The sequence below is a fragment of the Triticum aestivum genome, chromosome 2B (genome assembly GCF_018294505.1).
Source record: "Triticum aestivum cultivar Chinese Spring chromosome 2B, IWGSC CS RefSeq v2.1, whole genome shotgun sequence".
Classification (NCBI taxonomy): Eukaryota; Viridiplantae; Streptophyta; class Magnoliopsida; order Poales; family Poaceae; genus Triticum; species Triticum aestivum.
Window position 1 is genome coordinate 684968621 of NC_057798.1, and position 24278 is coordinate 684992898.

At 45.0% G+C, this 24278-nt stretch overlaps 2 protein-coding genes across 2 annotated transcripts; one reads left to right on the forward strand and one right to left on the reverse strand.

The window, feature by feature from the left end:
* Positions 1-14010: 14010 nt before the first annotated feature.
* Positions 14011-17856, reverse strand: LOC123042073 (uncharacterized). Its single transcript, XM_044464596.1, has 3 exons — positions 16264-17856; positions 15936-16170; positions 14011-14345 (listed from the first exon to the last, which is right to left on the reverse strand). Exons 1-3 carry the CDS (start codon positions 17734-17736, stop codon positions 14053-14055), a joined length of 2001 nt encoding a protein of 666 aa, XP_044320531.1. The 5' UTR covers positions 17737-17856; the 3' UTR covers positions 14011-14052.
* Positions 17857-20791: 2935 nt separating this feature from the next.
* Positions 20792-23534, forward strand: LOC123042074 (protein SET DOMAIN GROUP 40). The gene is made up of 6 exons (XM_044464597.1): positions 20792-20962; positions 21052-21205; positions 21985-22116; positions 22209-22349; positions 22550-22813; positions 22896-23534. Exons 1-6 carry the CDS (start codon positions 20832-20834, stop codon positions 23514-23516), a joined length of 1443 nt encoding a protein of 480 aa, XP_044320532.1. The 5' UTR covers positions 20792-20831; the 3' UTR covers positions 23517-23534.
* Positions 23535-24278: the final 744 nt, after the last annotated feature.

Here is a 24278-nt window from a genome sequence, read left to right on the forward strand (position 1 = left end):
TGAAACCTATGGCCCCCGGGTCTATCTCTTATCATATTTGCTTTCAATCTACCTTTAATTGCATCTTTACTTTTTGCATCTATATCATAAAATACCAAAAATATATTTATCTTATCATACTATCTTTATTAGATCTCACTTTCGCAAGTGGTCGTGAAGGGATTGGCAACCCCTTTATTGTGTTGGTTGCGAGTTCTCAGTTTGTTTGTTTAGGTGCGTGGGACTTTTGAGGAGCCTCCTACTGGATTGATACCTTGGTTCTCAAAACTGAGGGAAATACTTACGCTACACTTTGCTGCATTACCCTCTCCTCTTCGAGGAAAACCAATGCAAGCTCAAGACGTAGCATTAATCTAAGGCCTTGTTTGGTTAAAAACTCCATAGTCCCTACCTGCTTGGTTCCAGGGACTAAACATGGACTAGAGGTTATTAAATGATATGATAAAAGACCATGTTACCCCTAGTAATGAACTAATAGAAACAAGGTGCGATGCGTGGCAGGGGCAACTGTTGGAAAAAGTCCCAAAAAGACTCCCTCGGGGTCTTCTTTCTTTAGTCCCAAATGCCCACTTTTAGTCCTGAAAAGTCCCTCCTGTTTGGTTTAGATGTGACTGACACAGAGTTTTTTAGTCCCTACACCAAAATGTCCCTGTAAACAAACACCCTCTAATAATGCCGCTGGAAAATTGATGCAATGCCACAGTTAAAAGCAAATTACATGTTTAACGAATTTTATTGTTAATATAATCTCCATGTTAATATTAATCAAGGCCACCGTTTGAGAAATGCTACTGTCTTGCTTTCTTTCCCATTTAGATAAGGTAGATGCTTATTTTTGTTGGCTTCTGTGTCATCCACCATTATTAACCACTAATTGTTTCCTTTGCACCTCTGTGTAAACAGGGTTATCTACTTCACCTCGTTGCCATTGTGACATTTTGTTGCACTGCACAAAACACTTTTGTTTTAAGAGTGTTTTGTGCAGTTCAACCAAAATGTCACACCGACAACGTTGCTTGATTGCTTGATCTTAGTGGAACTGTACCAGAGGAGATCTTACTTCCTAACCGTTAAGGCAAATTTGGTTCAGATCTTCTTCTTGTGAGTTGTTTGAATTCCGCATCATGAGAGGTCAGTACTAGCCTTATTTCACATGATTCTGTAGTGTGCTTTCATATGTTGTGCTACTTGTACGATAATGTTGCTTGATTTTAGTGAACTGCACAAATGGAGACAAGACTTCCAATCTGTATGTGCACCGTAATATCCCATTGAGGTAAGATAAGGATATTTCACAACCGCTGGCCTGTATTTTGCCACTTTCATCAGAAAATTAAGTTTAGTACTATACTTGTGCTCCCTAATTGACATGCCAAATCTTACATTGAAGGCGAAGCTTGTCTGTTATTGAACCAAGTGATGAAGGGGAAGAACAAGCAGAAGAAAAACAAAAATCAACTCCCGGTGCTGTAATGAAGCACTGGAACTGTGATGACACAAGTAATGATATAGTTTTGCATCTTAATTTATTGCTATGGCTGGAACGAGCAATTGTTTTGCCACTAATTTGATGCCATACGTAATTATCTCTACTTGTGCAAACATGGATCTTCTTTGAAGATACCATATATTTTAGTGGAACTGCACAAGAAGATGTTGGAAACATTAAACTAATCGAGGAGTATATAGTAAGCATGGCCACCCCCGTAGATAGCAACAGATGGTTCCGGAGAAGTGCTTCATCTTTATGCTCTACACAATCAGCCTCCTGGCAAATGTTGGTACTCACCCACTGATTTCATGCATATGATTGAGCTTTGTCATCTCTATTGGTGTTGTGCTACTATTTAGATACTGTCATGAAAAAGTGGTATTGTCCTTGAGAAGTGCTTCATCTGTGTTGTTTTAAATATTTCCTTTCCTTTTTTCGAGCAAACAGGGATCATCTTCCTCTGAAGAAGAATATGGAGTACGTGAAGTGACTAGTTCTGATTATGCCAGGATGAAGAAGCCCTGTCTATCTTCTTATCAGAAGGAGCAGTTGAAGGATGGTTACATTACTCCCTACAAGACCAAACTAACTTCAGCTCAGAAGGACTGACAAATCTCCATTTTTTTGCTGTGATGCGTGAGTACAATGTTGTTCTAGGATTCTTTCTGGTGAGTTCTATTTTTCTAAAAGTGTGCTCTACATGGACCATGTATGTGCCTGTTGAAACTGTCAATTCATAGTACAATTTGCTTTATACTAATCACTTTTTTGTATTTGTGCAAACAGGGGTGCTCAGCTTGATTTCAACGGGAACTGCACAAAATGTTCATGAATACATCAAATCATTCATTTCCACCACAAGAAAGGAGGTGCCCATAAGTTCAAGGCGTTGCAACATATAAGGGCGAAATCATACAAGTTACGCATGAATTTGGTTGATTTTGGTGGAACTGCACAAAAAGAACAGCTGGTTTATTTAGCACAAGGTGCCACGTCATTGTCCGAACTAATGGCAAACCCTGCCCATTCCACAATCGTAGGCATTTGATATTTTGGAATAGGACAACCTTGTCAAATTTTGCTCATTGATTTTATCAACATATGCGTTTGATATTTTCGAATGGGACGCCCTTTGCTGTCAGCAGCGGCGATCAATTTTTTCTTTATTCTTTAGTTGTGAAGTAAATATTGCCTCTGACATGTGAGTCGCTGAGATGCATAATCATCGATTGTTTTGAATGTCCTCTATGAATTGCCAGGCCCGTGTGTTTGATTGCAATGTACAGAAACGCTAAAAAGCTGCTCAAACTCTTTGTACTCCTTCTGTTCCTTTTTACTTCGCACATTGTGAAAGTGCATACTTTTTTTATAAGATTGGTCAAAGTAGAGATACTTTGACTACAGACAAAACTTGTATGCAGACTAGAAAGGACCGGAGGGAGTACATGTGAAACTGCTGCAAACATGGTGATCACCCTGGGAATAATGCTAGTATGTATTGTTTTGCATGTTCATCCAATTCCAGTGATATAGGAATTCGAACTAATCGAAATAAATTCATTCATACACGGTCGGATTTCATATAAACATGCCGGATTTCATTACATTTCATACATTCTTCAACTAAAAAGGGGTATTTGTAGCCGCATGCATCTCCCAGATGCAAAGGCCGGGGGTCATCCTCCTTTTCTAAAAAAACAAAAAAGGGGTGCGTTGGAGGTATAATTAATTAACCAAAGCTACCCACATGTGTCCCGCTGAGCCGAACAGAAGCTTCAGTGACTTAACTGCAGGTGCAGTTGTGTAACTGACATGTGGCCTGTTGGGCCCACGTGTCAGTAGCCAACTGCACCAGCAGTTAAGTAGAAGCAGCGTTCTTCTCCAGCGCAGCTCTCCGACTCCACGTCACCGCCAAGAAGCTAACCGGCCGTCAATGGTCAACCCGCCTAGCTTGGCTTCAACCGGAGGGTAGCAGTGGTGGCCTTACTTGGACCCGAGCGGCGGCGACCTACCGTGTTCTACTCTTCCTCGTTTTCTATGTGGTGCGGCCTCATTGGCAGTGGGGCGGGGCCTCGGCAGAGCCGGCGATGTCCTCTGTCTCGTTGCCGGCGGGCGGCGCCTCAGCAGAGCGGTGGAAATCCTCCCTCATTTTGCTGGCAGGGTGGGGCCTCGGCTGAGCCGGCGATATCCTCTGCCTCGTTGTTGGCGGGGCGGGGCCTCGGCAGAGCCGGCGATGTCCTCTGCCTCGTTGTTGGCACCGCGGGGCCTCGGCGGAGCTGACGGTGTCCTCTGCCTCGTTGTTGGCGCCGCGGGGCCTCGACGGAGCAGGGCGTCGTCGACGCCAGCAGAGAGGGGACTTGTCGGAGCCGACATTGTCCTCTGCCTCGTCCTCGGTCTCACTAAATAGCGCCTCGCCCGCTTCATCGCCCTCTTTGCTAGCCTCTTTGTAGGCGACCGCAGCCTCCGCCACCCGCATGCGGTACCGCCAGCGCTCGAGGCGGCCCTTGCGTGCGGAGCGGTACGAGTCGAGCAGCGCCTCCTGCTCCGCCCGCTCCGCGGCGGTCTGCTCCTCCGCCTGCAGGTGCTCCTGGAGGAGATGGTGGTTGTAGGCGGCGTCGGCATGCGCCTCCCGGAACTGCTCCTCACATATCTGCCTCACCCTGTCCATATATTGGGCACGGGCCTCGCTGATGGTCATGGTGTAATGCACCGGCGAGGATGGCGCGGAGGAGGGGGTTGGCGCCGGATCGTCGACTACCATGTTCTCCCTTGGGACGTCGTTGTCCTCCGGATGCCTGCCGGCTAGCCGGTCGGCAGCAATGGCTGCCATCTCCTTGTGGTGCGTCGTCCGCCCGTCCCAAAGAGCGCTGGAGCGCGAGGAAGCCATGGTGGGCAGTAGTGGTGTGGACAGGAGAATGGGAACGGATGCGGATGACTGCGGCTATGGCCGGTGCAGCAGTTTATATAGCAATGGTGGGCGGGCGGAGGGACGGACGTGTGGCGCCGGAGTAGCCGCCTCGGCAACCGCATATCATTAATGTGTGCGGCAGATGGACGGACGGACGGCACTTGTGTCGTTTGAAGGCGGAGCAATCGCCTGCACCGGGAAGCGGGGCGGCCGGCACTGACTGTTTCGGGCGGAAAGCGCGCGCGGGCGAGGAGATGACTTTACTTGGATAGGATGACAATGGGGACCCACCAGGTCCATAGCCTCATGTATGCAAGTGCCTCCTTATATTATATATATATATATAACTATAATTTATTTTGCTGACTCCTGGTTTCCTGACATCACGGTCCCACACCATTGTCAACCTATGTACTCCCTCCTTTACGGTTTATAGGGCTTATCTCAAAATTTTAGTTTTTCCATCTTATAAGGCTCAATTTGGTTGTTTTCCATCACATGTTCAGATTCCAAGGTGCATTAAATCATTGCATGCAAGTATTAAGAGAAAATTGACCAATGCATGTACTTTATGCATGCATGCATTGCAATTAATGCATTGATAAACATAATTTTTTTAGGATAACAAGAGCATTAATTAGGTGCTTTTGCAAAACTACAAAAAGTATTCCACCACTCGCCATCTACCTTGATTGGTGAGATTTTTGAATTGAGCATTATAAACCGGAAAGGAGGGAGTAGTCAATAAACGAGAGAATTGCACAAGAACGACAGCTGGGACCAAGCAGCTCGAGCAGTATTTGTGTTTTTGAGGTGTGAGCACTACAGAGTTTTTTGATGTTTACCCCAGATATTAATTTTTCTCCTCTGAACAACAACAAAAACATCGTCGTAGGTATTAACTGGGCGGGCTGTGGCCCATCTAGCCTAGCCCAGATATTAATTTTTTTCAAGCTGAAAATGGCTAGCCCAGCTATACTTTTTTTAGGAATACCCAGACAAGGTCAAGTTGTTATTCTCCGCCCCGCTGGGCTGCAAATCTTTCCTAGGAGGGATGCATTAGGCTTAATAAGAAAATGGGCTTTAAGAAATAATAAATGGGATGTAATTATAAAAACTGAGTAGTAACTATAAAAAAATGCACCAAACAGTGATTACTTTATAAAATATTATTTTTGGAATATTGAAAATTTTAATTTCATTAATTGTTGCGAGCGCAATGTTTTGTTGGATTTTTACGTAATATAAATTTATATTGAAATTGTATTTAATCTAACTAGAAATTTCGGGATAAAAATATTCGGATCCCATCAAAATGGGAAATTTTATTGAATTCGGTTTTGAACGGTTGGTTGAAATGGGCTGTACTTTTAACAAACTGTAAATGGGCTGTAGTAAATTCCATTAGAATTCAAAAATGAGCTACACATTCTTACAAATCTCAAATGGGTTATAGGTTCTCTGCCACACACTTCTGGCCTTACTAAGTTGACGTGTCCCCTAAAAAACAGAGTTGACGCGTATGCAAGGCTTTGTCAACTTATAATCAACACACGATTCTAGCAGCAGTGGCCGTTGGATGTCCATCCAACGGATGCCGTGCTTCTTCTTCAATCTCGGATATTCTAGCTTCACCCGCCCAAAAAATGATTCCTCCCCCTGACATCTGGGGCGCACCGTTTCGGAAGCTGACCTGTGGGCCTACTAAGTTGACGTACCAAGGGCTTTGTCAACTTAGTCAATATAAACGATTCTAGCTGCAGTGAACGTACAATGTCCATCCAACGGTCGTCGTGCTTCTTCAACCTCTGGTCTTCTTGTTCCAGCCGCCCAAAGCAGCGCCGGTCGTGCCGCCTGCTCCCGCCTCCCGTGGCCGGCTGTGCTATCGCGGAGGCCTCACAACCCCCTACTACTCCCACCGCTGGCCAGACCATCCCTCCACTCACCCACACCCCCAGTTATTCTGCGGCGACGGCAGCGCAGCCGAACCAGTGAACCATACTCCTCTCCGCGTGTGCATCCACTGCCGCGTCTTCCCAGGCTCCGCATCGTCCCCTTTCTAGGCCTCGCCGTCGTCCACCGCCGTGGTGCTCTTGGTGCGGCGTGGTCAACGTGGTCAAGGAACGACTTCCATCGGACGTGGACTGTACATGGAGAGGCTGACAGCTGGGTCCACGGCAGCCGCAAGGAAGTGCCTCCTTATTACGCGCAAAATAATTATTCCTCCACCTGACAGCGGAGACCCACCGGACGGGCCACCGTATTTTGCGAAAAAAATGATTCGCCCCCTGACTGCTGGGACCCACGAGCTACATCTTCGCACGCAAGGAAGTGCGTCCAAAAAAAACGATTCGCCCCCCTGACTGCTGGGACCCACCAGCTACATCTTCGCACGCAAGGAAGTGCGTTCGGAAAAAAACGATTGCCCCCCGACTGCTGGGACCCACCAGCTACACCTTCGCACGCAAGGAAGTGCGCCCGGGAAAAAAAAAACGATTCGCCCCCCTGACTGCTGGAACCCAGCAGCTACACCTTCGCACGCAAGGAAGTGCATCCGGGAACGTGTACGTACATACTGGTCGATGTAGAGGCGCGCACGTGTCGTAGTAGAGGCGCACACGTAGCATGTACATGTACGTACAGTGGCCAGGGTGCAAGAGAGAAAATACGGCCACGTATGTGTACATACGGGCGGGGTCTCAAGCGCCTAGTCGCGCATACGTACGGCGAGGGCTCGTGTTCATGGGGAGGCAACGGAATGCGTCGTGTTCATGGGCAGGCAACGGAATGCTCATGTTCATCGGGAGGCAACGGAACGCGTGGGAGCCAACCGGCTTGGACGGAACAGGCGATGGAAACGAGGCCTGGCGTACCGCAGAACAGAGGAAACAGACCTCCTATGTTCGGAACGGGGTCCTGTTGATCGAGAGGGGTGTGGCATACCGTAAAACAAAGGAAACGGACCTCCTACGGTCGAAACGGGGGTCCTGTTGATCGGGAGGGGTGTGGCGTACCGCAAAACAGAGGGAACGGACCTCCTACGATCGAAACGGGGGTCCTGTTCATCGGGAGGGGTGTGGCGTACCGCAAAACGGAGGAAACGGACCTTCTATGGTCGAAACGGGGGTCCTGTTCATCGGGAGGGGTGTGGCGTACCGCAAAACGGGACTCCACGGGATATTGTTTATCTCCACCGTCGACCTCCTCCAGCCTCCACGGGCTCCTGTTCATCCAGCCTCCACCGCGCGCTACTCCACTGGCTACTGTTCAACCACCCCTCCACCGTCTACTGTTCATCCAGCCCTCCACCGTCTACTGTTCATCCAGCCCTCCACACCACGGGGTCCTGTTCAACCAGCCCTCCACGGCCACCCCTCCATCGTCTACTGTTCATCCAGCCCTCCACACCACAGGGTCCTGTTCATCCAGAGGCAATGCCACCGCTCACTGTTCATCCAACCCCCCCCCCCCGCCCAACGCTCACTGTTCATCCAATTGATCGTCTTTAGTTAGCAGCAGTAGCGAAGGAATTGCTCCATCGGGTTCAGTTAACAGCCATCGATCGATCGCTCGGGTTCAGTAACGCATAGCCTGTAGTGCAATCGCTCGGGTTCAGTTAGAGCCCAACGCCTCGCTCGGGTTCAGTTAGAGCCAACGCCTCACATGTGTATGAGAGAAACGTGCATCGCTCGGCCCCCGACCTCCCACCGTAACCGGCAACTCCCCGAATTTTCCTCCCCCTCGCTTCTACCATGGTTTTTTCCGTCATGGACAGCCCAAAGAATGTCATGTAGCTGCGTCTCCGGCCCGCCCAGGACGGAAAGCCCATTTTCTGTCATGATTTTTTGTCATAGAAGTAGGAGCCCACCACATCTATGATGATATCGGGTTTTGTCACAATTATTGTCATAGAAGTGTCATATGTATGACAGAAAAAAATTCGTTCGGCCCAAAATGTCACGGATGTGTCTTTTTTTTGTAGTGCAAATCGGGGCGAACGACAGAGCAGTGACAACCTGCGAGCGAATAGAGGAGGGGCGACGGGGTAGAGAAGTAGTGGCAGAGCGGCAACGATGTTGGTATATGGTGGTGAGCCTGCAGTGGCGATGGCAGCAGGCGCGCTGATCCAGTGATTTTTTGCCTGGGCGCGGGAGTAAAACGGGGGTCTGATATGTCTCCAACGTATCTATAATTTTTTATTGTTACATGCTATTATATTATCTATCTTAGATGTTTTATATGCATTTATATGCTATTTTATATGATTTTTGGGACTAACTTATTAACCTAGAGCCCAGTGCTAGTTTCTGTTTTTTCCTTGTTTTTGAGTTTCGCGGAAAAGGAATATCAAATGGAGTCCAAATGAGCTGAAAATTTACGGTGATTTTTTATGTACCAGAAGAAGCCCCCGAAGTAAAAGAGTTGGGGCCAGAAGAGCCACGAGGCATCCACAAGGGTGGAGGGCACCCCCTAGGATGCGCCCCCTGCCTTGTCGTCGCCACGTGGACCCCCCTGACTTGTTCCCGACGCTAAAAATTCCTATAAATGTAGAAACCCCCAGAAATAAACCTAGATCGGGAGTTCCACTGCCGCTAGCCTTTGTAGCCACGAAAAACCAATCGGGAGCCCGTTCCGGCACCCTGCCGGAGGGGGAAACCATCACCGGTGGCCATCTTCATCATCCCGGCGGTCTCCATGACGAGGAGGGAGTAGTTCGCCCTCGGGGCTAAGGGCATGTACCAGTAGCTATGTGTTTGATCTCTCTCTCTCTCTCTCTCTCTCTCTCTCTCTCTCTCTCTCTCTCTCTCTCGTGTTCTTGATTTGGCACGATCTTGATGTACCGTGAGCTTTGCTACTATAGTTGAATCATATGGTGTTTCTCTCCCTCTATCTTCTTGTGATGAATTGAGTTTTACCTTTGAGCTTTCATTATTATCGGATTGAATACTATTATGGATTTGAGAACACTTGATGTATTCTTGCGTGGAGTACCCGTGGTGACAATGGGGCATTCTATTGATTCACTTGATGTATGTTTTGGCACTCAACTCGCGGATTCCCGAGGTGACATTGGGGTAATCTATGCATAGGGGTTGATGCACATTTTCGTTCTTGTTTCTCCGGTAGAAATCTTGGGGCACTCTTTGAGGTTCTTTATGTTGGATTGAATATTAAGAATCTGAAGTTGTTTGATGCATATTGGATAATTGACCCACGGATACTTGTGGTGACATTGGAGTATCTAGGTGACATTAGGGTTAATTGATGTGTGTCATATGGTGTTATTTTACTACGAACTCTAGGGCTGTTTGTGACACTTGTAGGAATAGCCCAACGGATTGATCAGAAAGAATAACTTTGAGGTGGTTTCATACCCTACAAGCAATTTCATCTTATATTCTCCGTGATAGGAACTTTGGAGTGACTTTTGTCGCACATTGAGGGATTTCCATATGATCTAATTGTGTTTTCATTGTTGAGAGAACTTGCACTAGTGAAAGTATGAACCCTAGTCCTCGTTTTCAAGCATTGCAATACTGTTTTCGCTCACTTTTGTTAATAGTTACCTTGCTGTTTTTATATTTTTAGATTAGAAAAACCTATATCTACCATCCATATGACACTTTTATCACCATCTCTTCACCGAACTAGCGCACCTATAGAATTTACCATTTGTATTGTGTGTGTTGGGGACACAAAAGACTTTTTGTTATTTGGTTGCATAATTGTTTGAGAGAGACCATCTTCATCCTATGCCTCCCAGGAATTGATAAACCTTAGGTCATCCACTTGAGAGAAATTTGCTACTCTCATACAAAACTCTGCGCTTAGAGGCCTAACACGAGTCTACAAGAAGAAGGTTGTGTAGTAGACATTAGGGCCTTTGTGGTAGCCGCCCGACTACCGCATATTTGCTGCACGTTGGGTCCTTTTTGGGGGCTATCCAATTTTTCCTTTTATTTTGCAATTTTTTTGCTATTGGGAAGCTGTTAAAGCCGCCCATGCTTTATCATAGGGCTGTTGTTAGAGATGCTCTTATAGGACAGGAGGGAGTAGATCTTAAAGAGAGAGGGGCAGGGGCGGCCCCAGGATTCTTAGAGTGTGTATTTAAATTTTTTGAAGGTTTACAATTTTTTGCAGCCTCTTGTTTTCGGCAAGTATAAATGATTATAGTACCATGTTATACAAATTGTATAATATAAACATAGAATTGGGAATAATATCTTAGATTCATATAATTGGCCATAACTTGATTTTTTTTGACTTGGGACCACAACTTGGAATTGCTCAACATATGAAAGGAAAAATTATTTATAACATATCAAAGTGGCGACATCTGATACAAATGGAGGGTAAAAATCGATATCAATAGTACTAATGCCAATTCATCCAAAACAAATTCACATCCGGTACTACTAATGCCCATCTCTCCAAAATAAAAAAGAACATTTGACCAACAAACAACTATGAAGCACCTCCACAGATTGAATCGGAGACAACAATCAAGAATTAACCCAAAAGGCCCTAACGTGATCACATTAGATGGAGAAATAAAACGTATCTGAAAAGATTGATGTGTTGACTGACGAACGAGATCGACGCCTCGACTCAATCTCCACGCCGGATGTATGTGCGGCACCGTCGTGTGCCGGTCTGCCACTACGCCAGATGCGGTGTGCTGCGTGCCAGCGGTGAGAACTGGGAGTCGGGACGTGTGATCAATCATGCAATTAACCCCGGGAGCTCCTATAGGGCGCCTTCTGCACCGTGAAAACCAACTGGCGCTCACTGCAGCGCTCAGTTGGGCCAGCCCACGGAAAGCGAGCATACCGAACTAATAGCACGGGAAAATCGCAAAAAAATTAGCTAAGTCCAGGATTGGAACTTGCATCGTTGGACTCTCGAAAAAAATGTGCTTACCACTGGAGCAACTAAATCGAAGTGACTGAAACCAACGTTAATAGTATAAGAACTTGTCTGGTCATGCTACTTATATTGTATCGCTTAGATTTTTGAATTATTAGAAAAAAACATGAATTTTAAAAGTTCATCGAGTTGGAAAAAGGTTCATCATTTTGCAGAAAAAGCTCATCGATTTTCAAAAAGAGTTCACAAAAAGATTGAAAAAAGTTCACCGACTTTCAAAAAAGTTCATCGATTTGAAAAAAGTTCATTGATTTCCAGAAAAGTTCATCGTTTTTAAAAAAAATCATAGATTTTAAAAAAGAGTTCATTGATTTTGACAAAAGTTTTTTCATTTGAAAAATGTTCATCAATTGTTTTTAAAAAGTTCATCGATTTCTAAAAAAACATCATTGATTTGAAAAAAGTTCGTTCGATTTTGAAAAAAGTTCACCGACTTTCACAAAAAAGTTCTCGATTTTGAAAGAAGTTCATTCAATTAATAAAAATAAAAAAATAAAAAAGATAAATAAAAAACCAAGAAAACCATTCCAATAAAAACAGAACAAGGAAAAGGAAAAAAGAAAAGAAGGTGAAAGGAAAAAGGAGAAAAAGAAGAAACGGAACACCACGGGCATTGTTTTTTTGAGGGGTCACAACCACACTTTATTTTAACTCTCAATAATGTTTGGTACAAATAAAACATTAGGAGTGGTAGATAACCAAATATGATGTCCAGCGGCAAGAGAGGCCGAAGCTTTAGCCAGATCATGGGCTTCGAAATTCGATTCCCTTCCTTCAAGCACTACTTTAGGTTTGTCGAACATCAACATCCTATTCAAGATATCCCTGATAATAGTGGCAGAAGTACCCATAAACTCTCCCTGTAAATGATTCACGGTGGCTGCACAATCCGTTGCTACTTTAATCCTCTGGATGTGAAGATCATCAGCTAAAGAGAATGCTTCCCAGCAAGCATGAGCTTCTAAAACTTTTGGATCCATGATGCCATCAAACACTGTAACAGAAGCACCCAAATAGTTCCCTTGGCCATCAAACACTGTGACGCATGCAAGCATGAAGATCATCCGTGAGGCCACCACGGGCATTGGTGGTGGGTGGTTAGTGCAGCTTAAGTAAGAGCAAGAGGCCGCCGGTTCGAAACTTGCTCGTAGCATAGTTATTTTGGCGTTAAAACAGAAAAAGAGAGGGAAAGATGGGCCGGCCCATCGCTGACGATAGGTGTTAAAACAGAAAAAAGAGGGAAAGACGGGCTGGCCCAACGCTGACGATAGGCGTTAAAACGGAAAAAAGGGAAAGATGGGTCGGCCCAGCGCTGGCGATAGGGTGTGCGCCCGTTTGGGAGAAAGGAAGGACGGGTGCACAAGGCGCCCTTTAGAATTTGCCATTGGCCCCACATCCACTATCGAGTTTTCCACTTGGGCTGAGACTGGCCGACTACTAGATAAAAGACAATTGGGCCACTATGCCATGTTGAGCGGGAGCGGAGAGAAACGGGAAGGGGGCTCGCTATTCCCTTGGGCTGAAAGCATACACAGCCTGTTATTCTGCGTAAATATTGTCCTTTTGATATAAAACATGGTACACATTTTATATATGCAAATTTCTTAGGCAAAAATTATGGGTATTCAACTGAATACCCATGAATTGAATTGGGCCCGCCCCTGGATAGGGGGTGTGTGGAATTGGACCAATTTCACTCTCAAGATAAGGCCATGGTGGAGAATAAAAGCAAGTACAATAGAGCTGAGTCAGCGGGCTATAAGGAATAAACTAGTATATTTCTGCTTAGTTGGAGGAAAGAGAAAAATAAGAAAGAAGGTAAGCGGGCTCTTCGTGAAGAGCCAGCTCTAGCACGTGCTCCTAGGCATTTTTTTCAGCCAAAATACCTTTTCCATATCTCAAAAAAATCAGAAAAATATATTTTCATGTAGACATATACTTGTAGTATACACGTATAAATTTTCATAAACATATATATTCATATGTGATGTATACAAAAAAAACAAATACGCAGATTGAAATAAGCTTTTTCTTTGTTGTATTTGTGTCAGATATTTGTCTTTTTTGTGTAGCATGCAAATAATCAAATTAGTTGATGAAAATTATACATACTTGAAGAATATGCATATGCATTTGTAGAAAAAAAATTGGTATTTTTTGAAACTTTTACATATATTTTGATTTTTTTTTTTTTTGCAAAACGAGCTCCATGGAGCTCGTCCTTTGCAACGCCACACTCGGTGAAGAGGAGTTTAAGGCTGGTCATAGTGGGACTAACTTATACTAGTGTCATGCATATGACACTAGTCTAAATTACTATCTTCATAGTGCAAAGTAACATAGTAGTAGTGTCATAGATGGTCTCATTCATTAGCTTGTAGACTCATCTTGTCTTGAAAAGCGCTATGTTACAGTAACATATTATGTTATCACTTCTCATTAACTATTTGTCACATAAGCAAAAAAAATTAACTATTTATCACATAAGCAAAAAAAAATTGGAGTGCGCTATGTTACTCCCACTATAACTAGCCTAACAAAGCACGAAGTGTATGAGCTGGTGTGAACACCCCACGGCTAGCTCGCGCTCACGCGCTCGTTGTCGCGCGGAGCTACTCCGGGGTACGGCCGTTCGTGCCAAGGCCGCAAGGGAGGTACTGTCCTGATTCGGGGTACAACAAAGTAGGAAACTAACTGCTTGCGAGTAACGCTAGCCAAGTCCACCTCACTCAGATTCGTCAGTACTACAATCATCACTGTCATCTTCCTCGTCAAAGTCGGTAAAGATCCAGTCATCTACCACATATCCCAACCAATCTAATGCCTTGGACGAGCTCCTGATGATGGTGCAGTTGGTGTAGCGCTGCCGCTCGTATGGAGATGCTTCATCTCTGTAGGGATCTATTCCACACACCATCTTCTGAAACTCCACGTCGCGCCCTTTGAATGGGAATTCCTCCATAGCCGGGTGCACGATTTTGGTGCCTTCGTAATCGCAGTACAGACAGCGGATCTCTTCTGAAGCACACAAACAAGATGGCAAGATTAGCACCCATCAAACACTTTAGCATAAGCTATCGGCAATAAAAAGGAGTTATTGCAAAAATGAAATTCCGAGGAGAGACTCAGTTTTCCCAACAACTATCTATGCATGCATAGATGGTGTTCAATTTTGTGGCAAGCAACTCAGACACTTCTGCAAAACTCTATACCCTAACCATTTCTTGTTATTCCTTATAACTGCGGAATTGGCTGATCATGCAAACATCAAGGTGGGATTACCCCTGCTGATATCTGCCTAAAAACAAGACTGCAATGCATGGAAGTACCCAGTGATAATGCGGTAGCTGACATAGGGCTCTTTCAGCAAACTATATCTTACCACTCCAACAGAAGGCGAGGGACCAAAGGAAGTATGCCACATACTCCCTCCGTCCGGAAATACTTGTCATCAAAATGAATAAAAGGAGATGTATCTAGATGTATATTAGTTCTACATACATCCATTTTTATCCATTTTGATGACAAGTATTTTCGGACGGAGGGAGTAATAAACTGCTGTCCTAGACTAGTTAAAATGGCTGATAGCCCACTTAAATGAATTTAAGAAGCTAAATGTGCAATTTCCTAAGAACAGGGAACCATCATGCATTTTACTAAAAAGGATCAACACAGCAATATATTGCAATTGAATCTACTTCAAGTGATGTATGCAACTGAAAACCTGAAATGATAAGCAACACAAAGAAACATTCTAGTTATCCATGGAATCATCGATAAGCATTGATGTTCGTACGCTTGAGTGCTTAAATAATAAATACTGGTGTGCAACATTTGTTGGATCATCAGGTTGGTTGAGACGTAATAATGGATTTAGTCTATTACTTGAGTTTATATCAGCAGTGTTGGGCAAGTACTACTCACAAGTTTTGATGCTCACTGACAATGTGTACCAAAATTTGGACCAGAATGTGTGTTTACAAAAATTGGTATGATCTATTATGGTTATCTACCAGATAAATCTAATTCATATCAGGATATGCATGTAAGCAAAAGTTAAACTTGGTTCAGCCAACTTATTGAGCTATTAGACGACTTCTTCAGATTCTATAGTTAATTCTTATAGGGAGGGGACCTACTACACCTTTTTTCCCTATGTCTTAGAAGTCTGCTGGATAGCAACTCCGAGCAAGAGAAGTAAATCATCAGCTTGTTAAACATCTGGGCTTTAGAATGTAGATCAGATGTGGGTGACCAGGGCCTATACTTACACTGCCAGTGGTAGCTTGGGAGTGAACACTACTGATGTTATTGATTTCAAATTTGGAATGCATTTGCACTAAATAGTACTACCTCCGATCCATAATAAGTCAATAGTTTTGAACTAAAGCCCGGTTCAAAACTGCGACACTTATTTTGGATCGGCGGGAGTAGTAAAGATATGACCACAATACCAGGGAGTCGTGTGGATTAATCTGAATGTTCAAACTTTACCAAACCGCAGGCCGAGATAGGTTCCAATTTTATTTAAAAATATTTGTATCTCGTCACTAGAAGTAAGCATTAGGACTTGAAAAGAGACCCTTACAGGTGGTTTCAAAAAGATACCTTGTCGTGGTTGTGGAAAATTCACAGGACAACACAAGACCTTCCCACCTCCATCCTCTGCCTCGTCATTGCTAAGTTCAGCAAAGAAGAGTTCTGGATTTCTATCTCTTCGACTTGCCAGAAAATTAACATGAATGTGCTGGTATATGGAAACGGGTGTGCCAGTATCATAACAGTACTCGGGGCCAGACACATTATGGTTGACGCCACAAATAACATGAAGATACATGGGTTCCTGCAAGTGGGCAGAGGCAAGGAGCAAATCAGCGACTGCAACATGTCAGGATGATAATTAGAAGTAAAGACACAAATCTCAAGATGAACTAACTCCGTATGAGGCGAGTGCATATGAGGCCAGCACTGCTTTGACTTTCTTAGAGACTGTTGTATACTCGTGCATCCATTGGTCAATTTTACATTGAACACGACGGCAGATCTTGGGCATGGGAACAGATTGATGCCGCAGCGAATTGCCAGGGGTAGGGAGCCCTTGAAACATATTTCTGGTAATGCGGTCAACATCAGCAGAGTCGAGTGGAGCATTAATCGTCGGACTTGAGAATGGATAACTGCATGAGGAAATAAACTCTGCTTGCGCGACAGGGTCAGGGTGCCAAGCAGCCACACCGGCAGCCCTGAAGGCATTACAAATTTTGTTTCGATCCCCGAAGCCAGCCAAAGGGTTCGAAAAGCTCATATCCCCCAGAGTGCAATCAGAAATGAGCAAGAAGCGCATAGCTTCATAGAGTTTCTTGCCCGAAGTGCAGAGGAAAGAAACAAAGCCATAGAAGGAGCGAGCCTCGATGCGTAACAGGCTATTGGTACTGATCATGTCAAGCTCAAGTTTTTTGGTCGGCGGGGAGACGGTGTTATACCAGATTGTGTTGATGATGATGTTGGCGACGGGATCGAATGGGCCATAGCAGTGGCCAGCCTCGAGCATGCTCTGGTGGTAGGAAGACCGGAGCTCACTCGTCGGAAGCAGAGCAAGTGCCTTCAGGTAGAAGGCGTGGATGCGCTGGAGGAGCACAAACTTCATGGAATTGTAAGGTCGATACGGCACGACGGTGGGTGATAACTCATGGAGCTCCAATGCGCGCTTCCAAGCGAAATTAAGGGGCTGCATTCCCATACGAGGACGCTTGCGAGCATGATGCAGTGGGTTGAATACACAGGTGAAATTACTGATGTCATTCTGGATCGCGTGGACGGCTTCTTCCAGAGGGCCAACCGGCGACAGCCAGGCGCGGACGAGGTGGTGGGGATCCATGTGCTTCGAGGCCAGCGCCGCGCAGGTGAGGGCGGTGCGGACGACGGACCTGCCGGTGTCAGAGTTGATTTGGAAGGAGGAGAGACACCGGTCGTGCGCGACGAGGCGCATCGCGTAGACGAGGTCGGTGTCAGCGCGGAGCAGGTAGCGCACGGCCTCCCAATCCGCGAGGTAGCGGAAGAAGGAGGTGAGGAAGGCGACGAGGCCGGCCAGGGAGCGCTCGGCCATGTCCGGGTGCTGGGGAGCACCCCGGGTCTCGTCGGCGCAGAGGTCGGAGGCGGTGAGGGTGTTGTAGATGATGTTCGTGGCCGGGTCGAGAAGGCCGACGGAGAGGCCGGCGCCGACGAAGGTCTCCTCCTTGAATGCCGTGGCCATGGCGAGCCGCTTGCGGACATGATCGTACGAGTCGGCGATCTTCTTGAGAAGCTCCGATCTCTCCCGACGTTGATCCTCGAGCCGCGGTTCGCGGCTTGTGGGCTTATAGATGCGCTCCATCGCCGCTGCCGCCGGCGGTTGATTTGGGGGACGCATCTGTAACCCTAGAATCTATTATCTCTTCCGAGTTCCGATACCTCCGCCATAGCATGCGAGTTTTTTTTTTCTTTTTTTCTTTTTAGAAGTACGAGTCTCGCGCCTGCTGTGAGACGGAGGAGTTCCGGAGACGGAGTGTTCGCTCGCTTCACGGCACCTGTAGTTATAGCTGGCCAAACGGGCCGGCCCGGCCCGGCACGGCACGGCCCATCCTAATCGTGCCTGGCACGGCCCGGCCCGGCCTGCCAAGGCCCGGCAGCCCAGGCACGGCCCATATGCTAATCGGGCCGGCCCACCGGCACGCTAGGCCCGCTAATCTGTCTCCTATTTTGCGCACTGGGCGTTTTTTAGTCTATTTTTACCTGTTGGGCCACATTAGGATACATAAAAAATAAAAAAAAGATAATTGGGCCGTGCAGTGCCGGCCCGCGTGCTCGGCCTTCAGGCCCAGGCACGGCCCTTGGCATGTCGCGTGCCGGGCCTGGCCCGTTTAGCACGTGACGTGTTGTGCCAGGCCCGTGCCGTGCCAGTCGTGCTACCGGGCCGGCCCAGCTATCCCGGCCCGTTTGGCCACCTATACCTGTAGTGGCCCGGGGGAATGTATCCGGTGCACCCATACTTGTGGTGCTACCGGTGCACCGGATGTCATAAAATATTTTTTAAAAAACTGAAAAAATTCTACCATGTTAACGTAACATCAACGTATGGTGTCACAAAAAATTCGTATAAAAATTTGAAATGTTTTTTGAGATACAAAAATGACATATTTGGAATCAGTGTAATAATGTGCAAAATCTATAGGCCAAGTTATGTTATGTACTATTTAGTGTTAAATTTGTTATTTTTGTTTTTCGAGTTATGTTTCAAATTTTGACTCGAATTTTGTGACCACCTACATTGATGTTATGTGAGTGTGCTAATTTCTTTTCAGATTTTTTTAAACATTTTAAAAGCACAATTTGAGCTCGGTGCACCGGTAGCACCACAAGCTTCGGTGCACCAGATTTTTTCCCAGTGGCCCGGCCAGTAGTGACTTTTAGGTATATACCCTAACTTGTAGTGGCCCCGCCCAGACTCCATCTATGACAAAACTATGACAATGTCTTAAAAAAAGCTAAATCTATGACAACCCCTCAAAAAAATTAATCTAAGTCTATGACAAGTTCTAGAAAAAGTCTATGTCATTGATTTTATGTGACGATGTGTGTCGATACTTTTTTAGTTGGATTGAGTCACTTAGATGTGCAATAATTAGAAAAGTTTTCTTCAAAGCATAGTTCATGTTCTTCTTTGCCTTATTTATCTTTATAAAACGCAATCACTCAAAAGGATAGATTATATTATCCACAACAAGTCTACTCGGAACAAAAGTAGATTGTTCCAACAAAATAATATCTAGAAGCACTAATTTAAGCCTATTAGCCATAAGCTTCGACATTATCTTATAATTCACATAGCAGAGGGTTTTTTGGTCAAAATTGTGACAAATAGTGTAGGATTATTTACTTTCGGGATTAGAACAATAAATGTTTTGCTGATGGTCTCCATATCATCTTCCTCGTTTAATATTTTCGGAACCACTTGAGTGTCTTCCTCTCCATAAGGACCCCAGTGTTTATGGAAAAAATGTGTTGAAAATCCATATGGGCCCGAAGCTTTCAAAAAAAACATATGAAACATAGCACTTTTTACCTCCTCAGCCATGTAAGGCTTTGTTAGGTCAAACATTTATCATGTGATTAACTTTCCTGAACTGAAGCAAGAAATCAAGGTCACACAACCCCTCCGATGTATATAAGCTCCCAAAAATATATTTTGCACATTACTCATCTCCAATTCACTCTTGAAGCTCCCGAAAGTTCTTTCAACTTTTCATTTAATTCACCAGCACTACTAGCTGGAAGGATCGATATGGTTGACTAGAGGGGGATGGGGTTGAATAGGCAACTACCAATTTTTAGTTTTTCTTCACAAATTAGATGTAGTAACAAATAGGTTTGTCTAGATATGCAATTAGGTGAACAACAACAAGAAGAAGAACAATCTCCACAACTTAAATTGGATGCTCCCAATACCACCACGAAGCTTCACCACAATGGATTGTGGCTCCGAGGTGACCTCTTCCATCTAGGGTACTCAAACACCCAAGAGTAACAAGATCCGCAAAGGATTAGTGGATGAATTAAATATCTCTTGGTGAGAAAGTGTAGATCTGGGCCCTCTCAACCAAACCCTAGAAAATCAACAAGATTGGTTGGCCAGGGAGAGAGATTGAGCGAAAATGGAGCTTTAAACAACAATGGAGTTTGGGAAAGAAAAAGAGGCGAGTCTTATTGGGAAAGAAGACCCCCTATTTATAGTGAGGACAAATCCAACCGTTTTTTTGTTCACAACCTGCACACAAGCGGTACTACCGCTTAAGGGATAGTTCCAAAACACAGTGCACAGACAGAGCACCCGAGGCAGTAGTGCCGCCGGAGCAGTACTACCACTCGCCCTAGCGGTACTACTGCTTAGGGTGCAGTGTATAGGAACTAGCAGTGGTAGAGGCATATGTACGACGGTAGTACAACTTATAAGCGGTACTACCGTTGCCTTACTGACGCGGAGTGGTAAACGAGTCCAGAGGCACAAATATAAGCGGTAGTGACTGAGCTACAACGAAATCTGCGAAAGTGGGGCGGTAGTAGAGGCGGAAGTACTGCAAAATGGTACTACTGCTCTACTTCTGCTCAACTACCGCTGAGCGCGTCGAGCCAATCAGAACGCCTCAAAAAGTTCGTTTCGAGTCTTTTCTCTAAAAAAACAGAAGATGTCACAAAAGAGTGCACGTAATTCATTTCTCGGTGGTGGTACCACACTTAAGCCTAGTTTTTTTTTTTGAGCGAACATTTTTTTTTTGAGACACAGCGAACATTTTTTTTAGGTGAACACTTGAGCCTAGTAGTCGTTTAGGCCCAGGCAGTACAAGCTCATGCGGCCCGGAAAGGAACATCTATTTTCCAGCCCAATAAGGCATAGAGCCCATGCCCCCAACCGAACGCTTCCCCTAAGAAAAGAAAAAAAACCCGAGCAAGCTCTCTCCGCCGCCGCAAATGGAGGCGCTCCTCCGGTGGGCGGCTGAGCTGGGCGTATCCGACTCCCCGTCCGCGCCCACCACATCTACCACGACCTCCTCCTGCCTCGGCCGCTCCCTCGTCGTCGCTGATTTCCCTGCCGCGGGCGGGTAATAAACCCAAACCCCCACCCCGGCCGCTTGCGATTCTTGGATCTCTCGGCTCTCAGGCTCACGGATTTTCTTTATTGCCACCTCAGGAGGGGCTTCGCGGCGGCTCGGGACCTCCGGCGCGGCGAGCTGGTGTTGCGCGTGCCCCGCGCTGCCCTGCTCACCAGCGACCGCGTCATGGCGGACGACCCCAGGATTGCTTCCTGCGTAGATGCCCATCGCCCGCGCCTCTCTAGCATCCAGGTAATGCCATATCTTCAGGCAACACTTCAGTTTCATGATGCACTAAAACATGCTCATGTGAAATTGCTCTAGAGTTTACTAAGGGCCCGCTTGGATTAGCGTTTTCTCTTGTATTCGGCTGGTTGGTCGTTTTGTTTCCAGGCGTAAAATCAGCTGTGACCGGTATTTTACAAGTGTAAAATTTTACATCCATTCCAAGCGGAGCCTAAGTTTCTGGGATAAACGAGAAGGAGTATGGCGGTGCGCAAGTAGTGACATACTAGTTCTGGAGTCACGGAAATATTTGCTGGCCATGCCCATATTTAACATGTATTTAACCATATGCCTCACTCTAAGAAAAAAGCCTCTTTGAGTCAATCTGGTGGAACAAATTTTTCCAAGGGAGATATGTCGGCAAACTAATTCCTAAGGATAATTAATTACTCGCTACTTGATTACTGCAGGAGTTTGTTTTTCCATGCAGTTTGTTTCATCCGGTACAATTTGTACACATTTATATGTACAACTATGCAAATACGATTACATGAATCCGACAGTTATTAGGAGATTGAAAATCCATATGTATGTAGCAGTTTCCTTGATGGAGGGAAAATCAATATATTCTCTGTTTACCGCAAAAATATTGCACAAGTAACTTCACCGAGTTAGGATACTAGTTTCATAGTGTTCACCTTCTAAGTGTAAACTCATTCTTGATCATTTTTCTTTCTTGTATTGTACTTCTGAACCTGAATATTCTTTGAAATGATTTCGCTGCTCTCCTATTTGTGCTTCAACAGAGACTGATCGTATGCTTATTGGCTGAGGTGGGAAAGGGGAAGAGTTCTGGCTGGTACCTCTATTTGTCTCAGCTGCCTACCTACTACACAATCTTGGCTACCTTCAACAATTTTGAAATTGAAGCTCTCCAAGTATAGTTTGCAGATTTGTCAACAGAACTGTTTTTGGCTATCGTTTGCTCCATGCTAGAAACACATTAAATGGTTTCTGCTTTGACTATCAGGTTGATGATGCTATTTGGGTTGCACAAAAAGTTCTTTCTGCCGTAAGATCTGAGTGGGAAGAAGCAACACCGCTAATGAGAGAATTGGATTTTAAACCAAAACTTTTGATGTTTAAAACATGGCTCTGGGCTTTTGCAACGGTATGATTAATTTGAAATATAGTTCTAGCTTGATTTATGTCAGCATTCTTCTTATTTTATACTCTACCTTTGTCAGCCTTTTTTAAGTTGTTGTGTAGAACCTGTGCTGACTCAAGATTTTATCTGCTCCTTAGCCTTCTTTCCGATATGAGATTTTACCTATTGATGAGATCTCTGATGTTTCATTTGTCCACTTGAAGGTATCTTCACGGACGTTGCATGTAGCATGGGATGATGCTGGTTGCCTATGTCCGATAGGTGATTTATTTAATTATGCTGCTCCTGATGATGATACTTCGTCTGAAGAGCAAGATACAGAAGAAGCCATGAAGTACCAGGAGAGAAATGTTATGTTGGAAGAGATAAAGTTGGATAGTTCATCGGAAAGGATGACAGATGGGGGATATGAAGATTCTAATGCCTACTGTTTGTATGCCCGAAAAAGATATAGGAAAGGGGAGCAGGTATGCTCTAATATTCTTGCCTTCTGATAGAATTATATTGTGTTCTCTCTGCTTTCTTAAACTTGGCCAACAAAACATGCAGGTACTTCTGGGGTACGGGACATACACAAACTTGGAACTTCTTGAACACTATGGTTTTCTTTTGGATGAGAACCCTAATGAGAAAACTTACATTCAGTTAGATTCGGAGTTATGTACTATGGGTACATGGCCAAAAGACTCCCTATATATTCACCCAAACGGGCATCCCTCATTTGCATTATTATGTGCATTAAGGCTAGGGTCAACTCCTACAAACCGTCGAAAGTCCTTTAGTCACCAGATCTACTCTGGATCAATGCTTTCTGTTGAAAATGAGCTGGAGGTTTTGAAACGGTTGGGCAGCAAATGTGTGGAAACTTTGCAGCAATTGCCTACGACTGCTGAGTTGGATGGGAGGCTGATCCATTTCCTACGCAGGCTACAGAACAGCACTAATTGGAGAGCAGATGTGGAGCAGTCGAGTTTCGGACAAGAATTTGTCGTGTTTCTCCGGTTTCATAGTCTGGACCTGGATTGTACCCAGGATCAGCTCCCAGTTCGACTCCTACGGTCTCTGGAGAGATGGGAATTAGCTGTCCGGTGGAGATGTAGCTACAAGATAGCTCTTACCAAGTGTGTTTTGTACTGTAAATGTTTGATTAATGAGCTTTCCTTGCAATAAGATTAACAATTGTTACAAGATTCAAATATACCACTTGATGTTAGCTCTTGAGTGCTCTTTGGAATGCAGAATTCCCAAAAAGCACGAGGTGATCAGAAGATTTTGGTTAGACTCCATCTCGGCTGATGCAACTGCTTTGTTCTGCCGAAGTGTTTGATGTTAAGAAATCAAAGATGACAAAACATGTACTCTAGGAGGGCTCCTCGATGTTCATATTTTTTTTCTTTTTCGAAGTCGTAGCCACGTTTGAGTTATTTTTGGCTGTGTGCATCTTGCAATGCTGCTGCAAGATAGGTTTTTAAAAAGGCAATACTTCCATCATCTAAAAAAGGTTGGTAGGAAGAAAGGTAAATTTTCATTCAGACCACCCAGACAATTACTCCCTCCATTCCATAATTTAAATTTGAACTAAAACCACAACAAGAATTATGAAAGGGATAGAGTTCCAAAGACATTTCACCCAGCAGCTCACATGTGACAGCAAATCTGACTAGTTCACCGGCATACACATAATCGATAGTAGTCCTAACACAAGCAGTAGTAGTTGGTAGTAGCATATATAGTTGCATGATCATGAAACATTATTGTAGAAGTTTTACGAGACTTGCAAGCCTCGAGCAGGTAACGTGATGAGCGGCCCAAACGATCCAGAAGCAGCAGCAACGGCGGCAGTTTATGGACCGGACTTGTCTTGGTTTCACCCAGAAGAGACACCGATCGACTTGACCCCGTTCGCCGCAGCTTCAACCATGGGCACCACCT